The sequence below is a fragment of the Alexandromys fortis genome, unplaced genomic scaffold (genome assembly GCF_014885135.2).
Source record: "Alexandromys fortis isolate MF-2015 unplaced genomic scaffold, M_Fortis_MF-2015_v1.1 scaffold_108, whole genome shotgun sequence".
Lineage (NCBI taxonomy): Eukaryota > Metazoa > Chordata > Mammalia > Rodentia > Cricetidae > Alexandromys > Alexandromys fortis.
This window is the reverse complement of record NW_026067994.1, coordinates 595,372-610,281: the sequence shown is the minus strand read 5'-3', so window position 1 is coordinate 610,281 and position 14,910 is coordinate 595,372. Positions and strand designations below refer to the sequence as shown.

Genomic DNA, 14,910 nt, shown 5'->3' with positions numbered 1-14,910 from the left:
TTCCAGGATACCAGTTGTATCTTGATTACTTTGTGATGTAAAATAAGCCATAAAGCAGTGTTGCTCTTGTCTGGGACAACCTGTACTGGCACTGGTAAATTCAAAAGTTTCTGATAAAAATAGCCATAAGGTAACTGGAATGTTTACCACAGTACACAACTATCAAATCGAGTTCAGTTTTCTGCAAGAGTAGCGCAGTCCTGGTCAGCTACTGGAGATACTAAGGGGATACTTAGAAAAACAAACCCAGCTTCTGGTACCTACTTCCTCTCTGTGGGGCTGGGGGTTGTTAGTAGTTGAGAGAGGCAGAGAAGCCTGCAGAGCTTTAGGTAATGTCACCAGACTGGGAAAGTCAGCAATTAGAGTGGAAAGGCTACTGATGCAGTCAGAGCACAGGGACCAACATTCCAGAACTAGAGACACAGCAGGAAGTCTGGACACAGGTGAATAGAGGAATGAGATGTTTGGTAGTCTCATGTCACCAGACACATGGAAACTGAGGTCCAAGGTCCCTTAAATATACTTTGAAACTGCCCCTTCTACACTGGAAGAGCTGGCCCATACGTGGATTCATCTTAACCACAGACAGCCATAAAACAGCTCAGGACTTGAGGTACCATGCCTCTGTAGTCTGCCAGAGGACAGTGGGCCTGGAAGAAGACAGTGGGTTCCCTGTGAGAGGGAATCTCTCCTACCAGCTGGACACACTCTATGAATTCATCCTAACTCAGATGCTGTGTTCTGCAGCAATATATAACACACTGCCACTTTAAGGCTCTTGAGAACAGATTAGAGCCCCTCCTGATGGATTTCTCTGACATTGTGTTCACATTTTATCAGCCAAGCAGTTATTCCTTATGAAAAGCAAAGGCAGACATCAAGGTTTGTCATCCCTTAGAACTCACACAGAGCCCTTTTGAACTCTCGAGAATTTTCATGTGAGTTTGACAGACACAGACCCCTAACAAGTCTCATCACCTGGGTTTTCCTTTTTTTTGAGTGAATGGTGAGGATTCCTTTGAAGGACTCAATTGAGACCTACTGCCTCATGAGCAGACTGCCAGATGGGATGGGAGGAGTCACCTTGTTTTGGGTACATGAAAAGTTCTTATTTGAACTAGATGGGGGAAAGTCCACATTCCCTGTGCTAACAGAAAGTTTGTTGCTTCTTCCTTTGAATTATGAAGAAAGGAGTGCTCTAACTCCTCTAAGTGGAAAAAAGAGCCTTTCTTAGGAGAAAAGCTTTAATGGGTAGTCCTAGAAGCCTTTTGTGCACAAGGAAAGGAAGGAGCTATTGCCTGGCATGGAGGACTTGAAGGACTCATGAGTGGAGAGGGAGTGGCCCCCCTGGCTCACTCCTGAACCTTGTCTGCCTTGTTTCTCTTCTCGATTTTCCAATCTGGTTTTTTGTTTAAATAGTAATTCAATTCTTGTAGTTATGGAATGTCTTTCCTTTCCTTTTTCTTTTCTTTTTGGCTTTTTGAGACAGGGTTTCTCTGTAGCTTTTTGGAACCTGTCCTGAAGCCTGTAGACCAGGCTGGCCTCGAATTCACAGAGATCCGCCTGCCTTTGCCTCCCGAGTGCTGGTGTTAAAAGCATGTACCACCACTGCCCAGCTAGAATATCTTTCTTGATTGTGGTCAGAGAATCAATTAGGAACATTTTTTTTTATTTTAGATTTATTTTATGTGTATAAGTGTTTTGCCTGAATGTATGTAAATATACCATGTATGTGCAGTACCTGCCAAAGCCAAAAGAAGTTGTAAAATCTCCGGGAATTATACTTACAGTTGGTTGTGAGCTGCCCTGTGGATGCTGAGAGCTTAAACCCAGGTCCTCTCTTAGAGCAGCAAGTGCTCTTAATCACTGAGTCATCTTTCTAGCCCTGAGGTCTGACAGGGCTGCCTGCCTTCCTGCCCCCCTCCCTCCCTCCCTCCCTCCCTCCCTCCCTCCCTCCCTCCCTCCCTCCCTCCCTCCCTCCCTCCCTCCCTCCCTCCCTCCTTCTCTCCCTCCTTCTCTCCCTCCATCCCGCCTTTCCTTCCATTCTTTCCTGTTTTCTTTTTCCTTCTTTCCTCCCTCCTCTTCTTTGTTCCCTCCTCCCCTTCTTTCCTTCCTTAAAGATCTTAATCTCGTTATTTAGTTTTTATTTTGTTTATGTGTGTGTGCCAACTTCCCTTTCTTTCTTTCTTTCTTTCTTTCTTTCTTTCTTTCTTTCTTTCTTTCTTTCTTTCTTTCTTTCTTTCTATTTGCTGAAATCCTTTTTGAGCCGTCATCTTCTCAGGTATATATAGCCTAGCTAAATTTATCTACATTTTACTTTCTACTGCAACTGAAAAATATTTTACCCGTATTTCCTCCCACCCCACTTCTGGTTTCCTGCAGCTCATTATGTGCACCACATGTTTGCAGGCTTCCATGGAGGCCAGAGAATATTGCATCCCCAAGACTGGAGTTATAGGCAGTTGTGAGCTGCCGTGTAGGTATGGGACTTCTGCAGGAGTAGCAGGTAGCCCGAGGAACATTTCTTTAAGATGCATTATAGAACAGTTTTGGAGTTGAAACTGCTCACTGTCATAAAATCAAAAGGCTGTTTACCCCAAAATTGATCTTCCTTTACTTGCCAGTGTCTGAATGCTTTTCTGAATGCCCACCCCGACCAACGGCATAAAATTTTATTTCTGAAATGGTTTTGTTGTTTTTACAACTGGAGCATTCACTCTTAGCTTCATTGTTGGCATTTACAACAGTTGTTAAATGAGCCCTCATTAGATACAGGCAGCAGCCCTTACTGTTGTGGTCTTACTCATCTTAACTTTATACCTCTGTTTATATAGAGATAGCCAAGCCTATAAAGTCTTAAATTAAAAAAAAAACAAAGAAACAAAATTGTTAGTCGAAGGCATAGTCTCTCAGCAGTACTGGGGTTAGACCCTCTGTGCAAGTGTTCTACTACTGAGCAATACCCCCCCCCCTTTTTTTTCTTTTTAATTTGCTGAAATCCTTAATGAAAGCCTTCAGCTTCTCAGGTATATATAGCCTAGCTAAAATTGTCTACATTTTACTTTCTACTTCAGTTGAAAAATATTTTAGCCATATTTCCTCCTACCCTACTCTAGGTTTCCAGTAGCTCATTGGTCAGAGTGGTTTCACGGACTGCCTTGCTCTGTGGGTGGAGAGCCCTTAGGCTATTGGGTTTCCAGCGAGGAAACTCTCCAAGGTCACACCTAGAGTAGACTTTTTCGGTTGTTTAGGTGAGGGGCAGTTGAAAACCTCACTAAGCAGGAAGGTAGTGATGTTTGTTTCACATCCATGTGACTGCTCATTTCCACAGCAGTTTTAGCAATTTGTTGCAATTCTTTTAAAAACTGAGAGACTATACTGTCTTTGCTAGAGTTCTATTGCTGTGTTAAAATACCATGACTGAAAGGAAACGGGGAAGAAAAGGGTTTATTTCATCTTAAAGCTTGTAGTCTATCATCCAGGGAAGTCAGGGCAGGAACTAGAGGCAGGAACCGAAGCAGAAGCAGAGGCCATCGAAGAGTGCTGCTTATGGCTTGCTCCTCATGGCTTGCTCAGCCTGCTTCTTATACACTCCAGGACCACCTGCCCAGGGGTCTGCCCACATCAACCATCAATCAAGAAAGTGTTTCACTGGGGTTGGAGAGATGGCTCAATGGTTAGGAACACTGACTGCTCTTCCAGGGGTCCCAGGTTCACTTCCCAGCACCCACATGATAGCTAACAATTGTAATTTCAAGATCCAAGACCCTCACACAGATATGCAGGCAAAACACCAATGCACAGAAAATAAAGAAAGAATCTGGTGGGGGCATTTTCTCAACTGAGGTTTTCTTTTCCAAGATGATGCTAGTTTATGTCAGGTTGACATGAAACCGGCCAGCACATATTCGAAGGATCTAATAGGCTTGCATTTCATAGCAAGAATAGGGAATTTGTACTGAAATATGCATTATTTTGTTATTTGTCCATTGTATTTCTGCTTCAGTTTCCTTTCACAAGTTAGAGCTAAGCTTAGTACATTTTCTTTTCTGAATTCTAAAGTTGTTTGTTCCTGGAATCAGTTAAATGTAAAAGCTTTAGCTCACATTCTAAATGTGAACAGAAGAGAAGCTCTTTATGTTCACTGTACTTGTTCTCAACTTTAATGTGGCGCTTCTTACTCATGAGGCTGTCACTCCTGCCTGGCTTCTTGCTGTATGCTATTGTATGTTTTCTGAACCTAAGTTTTAAACAACTTCTTTGGCTTGGTGTGGGCACTAAATTAATGAACTGATTTGATCAGTGTGAGCTCCTTGGATCCCGAAGGAGATGAATTTGAGTTATTTCTCTTCAATGTCTTGTCCTTGTGATTGCTACTGAGCCCACTACTCCCTCTGGCCACCCCTGCAGGGCTGGGTGCCTCGGAAAGGCTTGCATTTAGTAGTGACTACTTATTTTTGATGGAATACCTGACTTCAAAGAAGCAACAGAAAGCAGGAAGGATTCCTTTTGGTTTGAGCAGATAAGATGTATCATGGAGGGACAGCATGGCAGGAAAGGCATTGTGCAGATGGCTCCATGGTGGGGGTAGTGTGTGGCAGCTGCTTGCTTATATCTCAGCTGATCAAGAAACAAAGGACAGAAAACAAGGCCAAGCTATAAAACCTGACCTATTTCCTTTTGTTAGGTTTCACATTCTAAAGGTTTACAGCCTCCAGAAACAGCATTGCCAGCTAGGGATCAAGTAGTCAAACATAGGAGCCTGCAGGGAGGGGCATTTCACATTCAAACCATGGCAAGGAGTTTCCTAAATCTTGCATAAAAAAGAAACAACAACAAAACCCCTATGTGAATCAGGTCAGTAGTCAGAGATTCAAGAAATAAATTTAGCACCAAAGCCTGAGAATTTATGAAATAAGAAACCAGGTGAGGGTAAGGGTATGGGAGTGGGCTGCTAAACTAGGTTCCCAGCACGCCTGTGCTCACATGTCCTCAGTGAGCCAGATAGGAGCAACCTTTACAGCCCACTACGGGCTCCTTTCCCTTCCTCCTCCTTTCCTTGGCAAAAAGTCTTAGAGGCGAACCTTAGGTAATTTGTAGTGTTTCCTGACACCAGCTCTCATTGTCTCTCCCCTGACTCAAGCTCTGGTGCAAATACAACTAAGAAATAAAAGTGCAGATGAGATTAGACCTGTAGACTAAATGCTGTGATGTTGGCTGCCACTGGTCCCTATTGTTTACTACTGTGTGCTGAGCTTCATTGATATTACAGTCAGTCTGCTGCCTGAGCAGCAGATTGGACCCTAAGAATTTCAGAAGATCACAGTTCAAGACCTGAGCCCAGTAGATTACAATGGTAGTGAGCGAACAATGCCGGTTTGGCTGGGTAGAGGAAGGGTTGAGAGGCCTGGTTGTTGTTGATTGTGCCAAATCTTGCCTCTTGGTGGCTGGCCATGGAGTCATTCATGGTTGTTGTGAGAAAAGAGACCTATCACATCCCATCTCTACCATGAAGAAGTGGAACAGCGATTATTACTGGTTATCAATGAACATTTATTTCAACTTTTTGTTATGGGAAACATATCTAAAAAGCATTTACCACTTAACTATGTACAGTGACAGGTGCTTTATCAATCGAGCCCTCTCCCTAGTACTATTATCTTTTATTATTTTTAATATGTTTTTATTTTGTTTTATGTGGACGAGTGTTTTACCTGCATGTGCAGGTGTACATGACTTATGTGCTTGGTGCCTGAGGATACCAAAAGAGGGCATCAGATCCCCTGGAACTGAAGTTACGATGGTTGCCAGCCTTCATGTGGGAGCTGAGAATGGAAGCTTGGACTTCCATTTCTTCACTAGAGGGGCTCATAGAACTCAGGGAAACAATGTTTACATACTGTTGTTAAGGATATTATAAAGGATACCAGTGAATCCCAGATGACAACCTACTACACAGGGCAAGGTAGAAGGAGGGCTTCCTGCTCTCTCCAGATGTACTTATTCCCAGGAAGCTGTCCTGAAGTGAGCTAAACTATCATTTTGGAGACTTAAGATTGATGAAATCATTGGCCTTTGGTGCTAAGTTTAATCTTTAGTTTGTTATCTGTTTCATCCCCACTTTTTTAGAGTTTGGGACAGGACAGTGAGTGAATGGCAGGATAGGAAATAAAAATGACTGAGAAGGTATTTGAGGAGGCTGAACAGATGACAACATGCAGAGAGCAGAAGCCACAGTTATTTTTGTCTTGACCGTTTTTCTGGCAACTAGCACCCTTCCTTAACCTTCCCAGGCTGCTAACATCAGCCGCATCATTAGTACCCTTTGGAGAGGCCAGGGATTTAAGATTTACCTGCCAGGCAAAGGCGACAGGCCAAGTGTGTATTTCCTGTACCACACTGGGTTTTATCTGCTATCAGTATACTGAGCTTACTGGGAACTGCCTCTGTGGATAGCAGAAGGTGTTATTTCCTCCCCGCCACTCCCAAACCCTGCTTTAGGTAGTTGCGGATGTTTTACATCATGGACTGTTTCAGTGACGTGCAGACGGGCCTACTCCTGGTTTTTGCTTTCTTCCCTACGTCTATTACATTTCCTCTCCTCTAGGAAGTGATCTCAGAGCACCTCTGGGCTAGGCATTCTCCTCTGTCTGCTGGCCCAGCTCCCTCACCCCCCCAACCCTGCACAACAGAACATCTTTAAGTCACTCAACAACCCTCACCCAAGTCCTTCCTCAGTCAGCAGTTAACAAAACACCCCTTGACTTTAAGGATTTAGAGGCTTAAGGTAAGCAGGGAGGAGACTGTAACCAGATTGGATAACTTTTTGAAAATCAATTGCTTATTGTGTAGCAAATATTACACAAAAGCACTTTTCACCTACTGTTTTTTTGTCTCTCTCAATAAACACATGACCACCATTTTACAGAGAAAGAAAGAGAAAGTCCTTTTGAGATTTGCCCAAGGTAAGTGCCCATACCCTTCCACGTGCTTCTCCCAGCTGAGGCTGTCCCTGGCACTTGTGAGTGCTCTGTGCCTCAGGTGTGCTCAGAATTAAAGGTGCAGGGTGGATGAGCACCGGTGTGGGAGTTTAGGACTAATAATGATCTCATTGCGCACAGCCACGCCAACTGCTTCATATCCTCTTGGAAATAAAAATATGATATACTAACCTCCACAATCCTGATAGATGTCCTAAGTTAATTGCCATCATGTTATATGTCATAGTAAAATATCAGAGAAAACCTAAACGATCAGGTGTGGTGGTGCATGTCTTTAACCCAATACTCATTTGTGTGTGAGCGTTGCCTGTCCATGTGGATGCTTAGATGCACACTTACTTATGGAGGCCAGAGGACCTTGAGCGTGAATCCTGAGAGACTGACTGCCTTCCCCCGCCTCCCAGCCCGGAGTCTTTCACTGGCTGAGAATTTACCAAGTCTAACACCTGGTTTATTACATGGTTTCTGGGGATTGAACTTAGGTCTGCATGTTGACTAGACAAGTTCTTTATGTACTAAGATATTTTCCAGGTCCCCAAAACATAGACAGTTAACAACATAAGGATGGTTGAGTAAGTAACAGTATATTCACACAAAGAAATTATGCAGCTGGAATAAAAAACTGAAGAAGATGTATGTGGATGCAACAGTGCACAAGATAAGCTGTTGCACAGGACAGACAAATGTAGAGGAGCTGTTACCTTGTAAGGAATCAATAATTTATTGGTTTGTGGTTGGAGAGATAAACACGTTGTACATGTATTTGCTTGCATGTGAATGAAATGCCTTTGGAAGGAAAAACAAGAAACTGATTCTGTGAATTGTTCCTGAAGAATGGCTAAGAGATTCTGGGAGGGTGATTGTCCACTGTGTCCTTTGTAGTCTTTCAATTTTTAGCTCTTGTATTTAATACTTATTAAACCAGACATAGGTAAAATTAAGATGAAAGAAATAGAACAGGCTAGGCTTCAGCTCAATGTAAATGCTCGCACCTTTCCCTCTGAGTACAAAGCATCTTTCGAGAAATGCAAGCAAAGAGCAGCCACTTGGCTGCTCCGTTTTGGAAGGACATAGGTCCATGAAGTATTCCCATGGCCTGGAGCATTTGAGTATTTAGAAGGAGCAAGTTGAAATTCTCTAATTCTCGTATGGGGAGGGTACTGCATATCTTTTGTGATAGAAGTTCATTGCTTGAATTAACCTTAGAGAAACATCAGAGAAGCTGAAGACCATTCTGTGTGTTTCAAAAGTGGCAAGGTTACAGAAGACCAGGAACAGGAACTCTCTGGCTGACAGAGACTGAGGGTCTTGACAGTGAGCACACACAGTAAACAGTGTTTGATGCCAGATTGGATTGGAGCCAGGGAGGAAAATGTTCCTTTGGCTGTTAAGGATGGTGAATTAGACTGTTGACAAAATATTAGGAAAGTCTGTGAGTAAAGTAGAATTGTCACTCCTGTGTCTTCTCTGTGGTTTTTGACAATGGTCTGTGCCTCTAAGAGAATGTCTGCAGTTTTAGGAATGAGTTCTTTAAGAGTTTGGAGGTAAGCTGGAGGATGGTGCGCACCTGTAACTCTAGTCAGCCATGAGACCAACAAGAGAAGACCACGTAAGCCCAGGAGTTTGAGACTAGCCTGGGTAACTTAGCAAGACCCCATATCAAGATGGGGGAAAAGGCAAAGAAGCAGTGTTTGTAATTTACTCTGAAATGGTTGAGGTGAAAAGAGAAAAGAGCCAGGCAGTGGTGGTGCATGCCTTTAATCCCAGCACTTGGGAGGCAGGCAGAACTCAGTGAGTTCAAGCTCAGCCTGGTCTACAAAGTGAGTTCCAGAACAACCAGGACAGTTACACAGAGAAATCCTGTCTCAAAGGAAAGAAAGAAAGAAAGAAAGAAAGAAAGAAAGAAAGAAAGAAAGAAAGAAAGAAAGAGAAAGAGAGAAAGAAAGAAAGAGAAAAGTGGAAAAGTGACTGGAGAGATGGTGCATTGAAACAGCTCTTGTAAATGTGAACACTGGAGTATGGATCCCCAAAACCCACACAAAAGCCAGCACGTGGAAGGCAGAAGCGGGATTCCCAGGGCAAGCTGACTAGTGAGTGAGCTTTGTGTTCAATAACTAAAGTGGGGAGTGATTAAGGAAGACAGTGTCAACATTGGACCTCTACATGCATGTGCGTGCAGTGCTCCCACACACATGCAAGCATGTGGTGGTGCTTTGAAAGAGAATGTCCCACACAGGCTCCTGTATTTAAACTCCTGACCCCAGTTGGAACAACTATTTAGGGAGGTTTAGGGTGCTCTTTGGGGGGAGGTTTAGGACTTGTAGCCTTGTTGGAGAAAATGTGTCACTGCAGAGTTAAAGACTCGAGCTGCTTTGCCATTTGCAGTTGCTCTCTCTACTTTGTGCTTATGGTTCAAGAAGTGAGCTCTTGGCACCCTGCTCTAGCCAAAATACCTGCCCATTGCCTCTTCCTTGCCATTATGAATTCTTATCGGAAACTGGAGCTTCTGGAACTGAAAGCCCAAATAAACTCTTTCCTCTGTAGGTTTCCTTGGTCATGGTGTCTATATACTAATATTTAATATGCATGTACCATACACAAGGAAAAGAAAGAAAACATGGTAAATAAACTTATGTGAAGAATCTCTATGAAGATTTTTGACACATTTATTTCCTGTGTAGCAACCTTCCTAGTTCAGATTTAAGAAACAGGATATTCCCATTTCTCTAGGAAGCTCCCCAAGCTCCTTTAAAATCCACTGTTTGGCAATATTTCAGGTACCATTGAACATGATAGGGGGCAGGATAGGGCAGGGGTGAGGAAGGTGGCAACAGGCTATTCACAGGCGCTGAAGGTGGCCGCTGTGCAGTTTGCACACGGCAGCTCCAGTGTTCAGGTTAGGTACTGGCAGGGAATTGTGGCATCCTTCATCAGGCTTTATTCTGATTTAGAGATTGGAGTATGTGTGGTCTAGGAACATGCCTCTCAGCATATTTCTATTAATAACAGAGAACACTGGTGGATGCTGGCCAGCAGTCTTTCCTGTCTGACTACTGCCTCCCCTGGCTATGAATGCTACTTTAGTGAAGTGGTTAGAAGTGGTGATGTTCAACCCCAGAGAACTCTGACAACAAGGAGGACCCTAAGAGAGACACACATGGATCTAATCTACATGGGAAATAGACAAAGACAAGATCTTCTGAGGAAATTGGGAGCATGGGGACCATGGGAGAGGGTTGAAGGGGAGGGGAGAGAAGGAGAGGGAAGCAGAGAAAAGTGCAGAGCTCAATAAAATCAATACCTCCCCCAAAAGAAGTGGTGATGTTGTAGGATGCCAGTGTTTTAGCATTCTTATCAAAAGGGAAGATTGCTACCTTAAAAAGGTCTATTTTATTGGGTTATAAAGATGGATTAATGGTTAAGATCACTTGCTGCTCTTGCAGAAGATCTGGGTTCAGTCCCCAGAACCTGCGTGGTGGCTCATAACTATCTGTAACTCCAGTTTTAGGGAATGTGGTGGTCTCTCTTGGCTTCCTCAGACACCAGGTTCTCATGTAGTTTATATACTTATAGGTAAAATGGTCATACTCATAAATAAGTAAATCTTTTTCTTTCTTTTCTTTTCTTTTATTTATTTATTTATTTTTGGTTTTTCAAGACAGGGTTTCTCTTTGGAACCTGTTCTGGAACTTGCTCTGTAGACCAGGCTGGCATTGAACTCACAGAGATCCACCTGCCTCTGCCTCTGAGTGCTGGGATTAAAGGCCTGTGCCACCACTGTCCAGCATAAGTAAATCTTTTAAAACATAAGTTTTTAAGGAGTCTTATCTTAGAAAGTAGAAGAGATTTCAAATCGTAGGGATTTTTGCATGTTGATGTGGGAAAGCTTTGACTCGTCCACTATTCCCTCCTGTACTGACCGGATGGGAAACAAGGTTTGTATTTGCATTCACCAAATTATGGCCTGGGCAATCCAATTTCTTTCATCGGCTGCTTCTCTCTTGTTTTGCCATTTTTATTATTCGGCTCTTCATTTTGAGTAGAAGTGGTAGTGGTATATGCGGTCATATCTACCATGAAAAGTCTTGGGCTACACAGCAGTCACACTGGAGCATAAGCCCATCATTTGATTTACTGGCAGCTAATATATGGAAAAACTTTTTTCTCAAAAGAAGTATGATTGCCTTCAATATTTTTAATGGGAGTTACATTCTATATACAGTGTACATGTATAAACACATACATACATTTAATGATTATCCAAACTATGGTAGGCATGCAATACATTATATTATTGCCATAAATAATATATTATTTTTACCCTTTTGCCTAAGTGTGTTGCCTTTTACCTTTTTTTTTTTTTTTTTTTTTTTGACACAGGGTTTCTCTGTGGCTTTGGAGCCTGTCCTGGAACTAGCTTTGTAGAGCAGGCTGGTCTCGAACTCACAGAGATCCGCCTGCCTCTGCCTCCCAAGTGCTGGGAGCCACCAGCTCCCAAAGGTGTGAGCCACCATCGCCTGGCGTGTGTTGCCTTTTAATGAAACTTTCCCCCCCTCTGTCTGTTGAAACTAATTTATTAAAATGTAGCCATCCACTTAAACCTTTCATGTCTTTTCTCAGGCACACTGCAGAGATCCTCCTGCCTCCATGAACACGTGTGTACAGGACATACAAGACAGATGAGTGTCCTCTGTCCTGTGCTGCTGCTGTAGGTGGCTCAGACTTGGAGCTGTCCAACAAGGAGAAGAAGATGGATTCCAAAGATGAAAGCTCCCATGTGTGGCCGACATCTGCGGACCATGACCAGAACACTGCACAGGTGAAGGATGGCCTCTTCCATCTCACTGTTGGCAGGAGTGTTTAGCTGGGGGGGACTCTGACAGCTGAAGAAATGCCAGTGTCTCTGTCTCTATAGTAAGAGGGAGGGAGAGAGCCAAAGTGAGAATTTGCCCTGAGAAGCTGAAATGCGTCAGCACTTTGCTTCACTGCCAGGTGTTCTGTGAGGTAGATGGACTTATGCCACCACGGACCCCACCTCTGCACCTTGCTGGTAGAAGCTCTTTAACTTCCCTCCTTTATCTGCTATTGATCCTAAAACCTCAACACATTGCTGACTTCTTTTATATTAACCAGTGTGGGGTTCAATTCTCCACAAGTAACGAAGCCTAAGGTGTGTTTATAAAGTGAGTGCGCTCTTCTTCCTTTTTAAGACAGTGTCTTGTCTGCTGTCCTGGAACTCTCTAGATGGTCTAGAAGACTGGCCTCGAACTCAAAGAGATCTGCCTGCTTCTGCCTCCCAAGTGATGGTAGGAGGCATACTTAGCCCATAAGCTCATTTTTAAACTGTAGGATACACATAAAGTTTTGATTCAAATTTTCATTAAATTGTATAACCCTAGTACTATTATCAAAATCAGAAAATTAACCTTGAAATATTTAAATGTACAAATATTACTTAATTTAGGCAATATAATCAATGCTATAATAAGTAATAATGATTATAAAATTTAAAGGTTACAACCTAAAATTCAGAGAAAAGTGATTTCAGAGATACATTCAGCAGAAGAACTGAGAACACTGCTTTTCTCATGGAAGCTGGTTTGATGACTACTTTCATAAATTTATAGATTGTATTTATCCAAAAGGAATAGAGGCAGTTCTCTGGGAGTTTAAGGACAGTCTGGTTTCCTTAGTGAGTCTGAGCTAGTCAGGGTTACATAGTAAGAACTGTCTTAAAAAAAGAAAAGGAAAGAAAAAGAGTAAAACAAAAGGAAGTTCTTTTGTAAGGTTCTGTGTTGACCAGGGTCCCTGCTTGTTGGGGAACTGAGGTCAGTATACACCACTGCACCCCTTCTTTCCAGTCATTTCTGCTCAAGTTCTGCCAATTCTTATTTATCGACTTTCCATGAGGAAAACCAAGTAGAAAGGCTTCGCTTTCTCCTTTTTTGAAGAAAATGTCTGCCCCCCATTTTAAAGCTTCAGTATGAATAAGAAAACTGAAAATTGCAAGATTATAAATCTAAAGTCATAGGATTGCCTTCCGACGTGCAGATACGCTGTGAACCTAATTTCCCCCAGTGTGTGCTTTGTCTTCAGGCCTAAATTGAGTATGTATAGAAGACAGACTAATCACCTAGCAGGAAGTCGGTTGTATTCCTGTGCTGCTCAATTACACTTGGCCTCTGGCATTCTTTCTGGGCATTAAGTTAGTTTATGTGTCATCTGTGAAATCTATTATTTCCCACTGGGGAAAACTGCCGTAATGATAAGTCAGGAAAGGAGCAAGGATGCCCACCCAGCAACATTGACACATGAGTCATCTCTCCCCCAGATGAGTGCTTTGATTATCTGCTTGCAGACTTTCCAGAAAAGCACTCGGCACATGGCATGCTGGCACCTCACAGAGTCAATCTTCTATTGCTGCCACTCAGAGAGGATTTTATACAACTCAGTTTTGTTTTTAGTTCTTTAGGTATTAAGACACAGAAAATTATCTCCCTGGAGACAGCTGAACTACTTGACCAGAACCCTTTAACAGTACTTCATTAGTGTCCAGCTTCTTTACTTAGCTAGCAGGGGAGAGTTGCATCACACCATTGATTCAGTGACATTTCCTGATGTGCCTCCATGCAGCATGTCCTTCACATGGGAAATAATGTGCAGGAGTAAAAGTGACCTTACTTTAATATGTCTGCTGAGAAGCACTACCCATTATAAGATAGAATTTTTATGATACGTTAAAAGCAATTGCTTTTATGTATGTTTTGTTTTGGCAGTGGTGTCATGCAGAAATCTGCAGTTGTTTTTCCAGGGTCAATTAGCTGCCCCCCTCATGAGTCACTAGAAATTATCTATTTGCATTGGGTTTTTAAGGCAAAGAATTCAAGTTAGCTCTGTAATGTTAAGCAGTAAATTACTGACAAGGACCATGTATTCTGACTTCAGGTCTTCAGCTCATCATGGATGAAGGTATATCAGTCTTCCTTTTTCTTACATTAAGGGCTATTTCAGCTCAGTTGTTCTTGGTTGGCCATAAGCCTTTGTGAGTTTGGTTTTGTTTTATAATGATAGGTGCTACATACATGCCTGCTTTTCCCCCCAGGTGCACTTTGTTCCGGATGCTGGAACTGTGGCTCAGATTGTATACACTGATGACCAAGTTCGTCCACCCCAGCAGGTGGTATACACAGCAGATGGTGCCTCCTACACATCAGTGGATGGTCCAGAGCACACACTGGTGTACATCCACCCGGTGGAAGCTGCACAGGCATGTGAAGGATTGTTTTTGACTTGTTTCTTAATACAATAATTACTTATGTTTGCTATGGCTCAGTTGTTATCCTAGATATTTTGATTCAGTAAATGTTCAGATAAGATTTGTGCTATCAAGGAGCATATAACTAACTTAGCAATGAACACAGTGGTACATTTATTTAAATTGAGTGCCAAATGAGGTAGAGCTCCAGTCTCATGTCAGGCTTTCCCTGCAGTGCAGTGAGGCAGTTATCAGTGTGTTACCTTTCCTGAGTACCCAGACTAAGCATTCTGTTCTGTGTACCGCACAGTGTTTAGCTAAATCAAGTTTGCTCAGTGAAAGCATACAGATGTGTAAGCAAAGGATTCTATCACCTTATACTCTTGTTTGCTAGTAACTTACTGATTTCTAGACCTGTAACAGAAACCAAGAGGTATTCTCACAAAAGCTTTACAATATAGCTTTTGTTTTTGTCTTTGACTTGGAGTTTCTAAAAGAGTGACACAGATATTCCACAAATATTGTTGACACTTTACAATGTACAAAGTATTTATGTGTTACATACATACATATGTATTACTTACAGCACATATGCACAACCCTCACTACCATACTCACACATACTAATGAAGGCTGAGGATATAGTAAGTTTGC

The 14,910-nt window shown here is 42.5% G+C and overlaps 1 protein-coding gene across 4 annotated transcripts in view; it reads left to right on the top strand.

Annotated features, from left to right (window-relative positions):
- Prdm10 (PR/SET domain 10) overlaps window positions 1-14,910 on the top strand; it is a 99,254-nt gene that overhangs the window by 20,830 nt on the left and 63,514 nt on the right. For all 4 annotated transcript variants that reach the window (XR_007595016.1, XM_050160068.1, XM_050160066.1 and 1 more), the window contains exons 2-3: window positions 11,622-11,820; window positions 14,104-14,268. Coding sequence is in view for 3 of the 4 variants with exons in the window: in XM_050160068.1 (XP_050016025.1) it covers window positions 11,752-11,820; window positions 14,104-14,268 (234 nt within the window). In the remaining variant the exon portion in view is untranslated. The remainder of the gene's footprint in view (window positions 1-11,621; window positions 11,821-14,103; window positions 14,269-14,910) is intronic.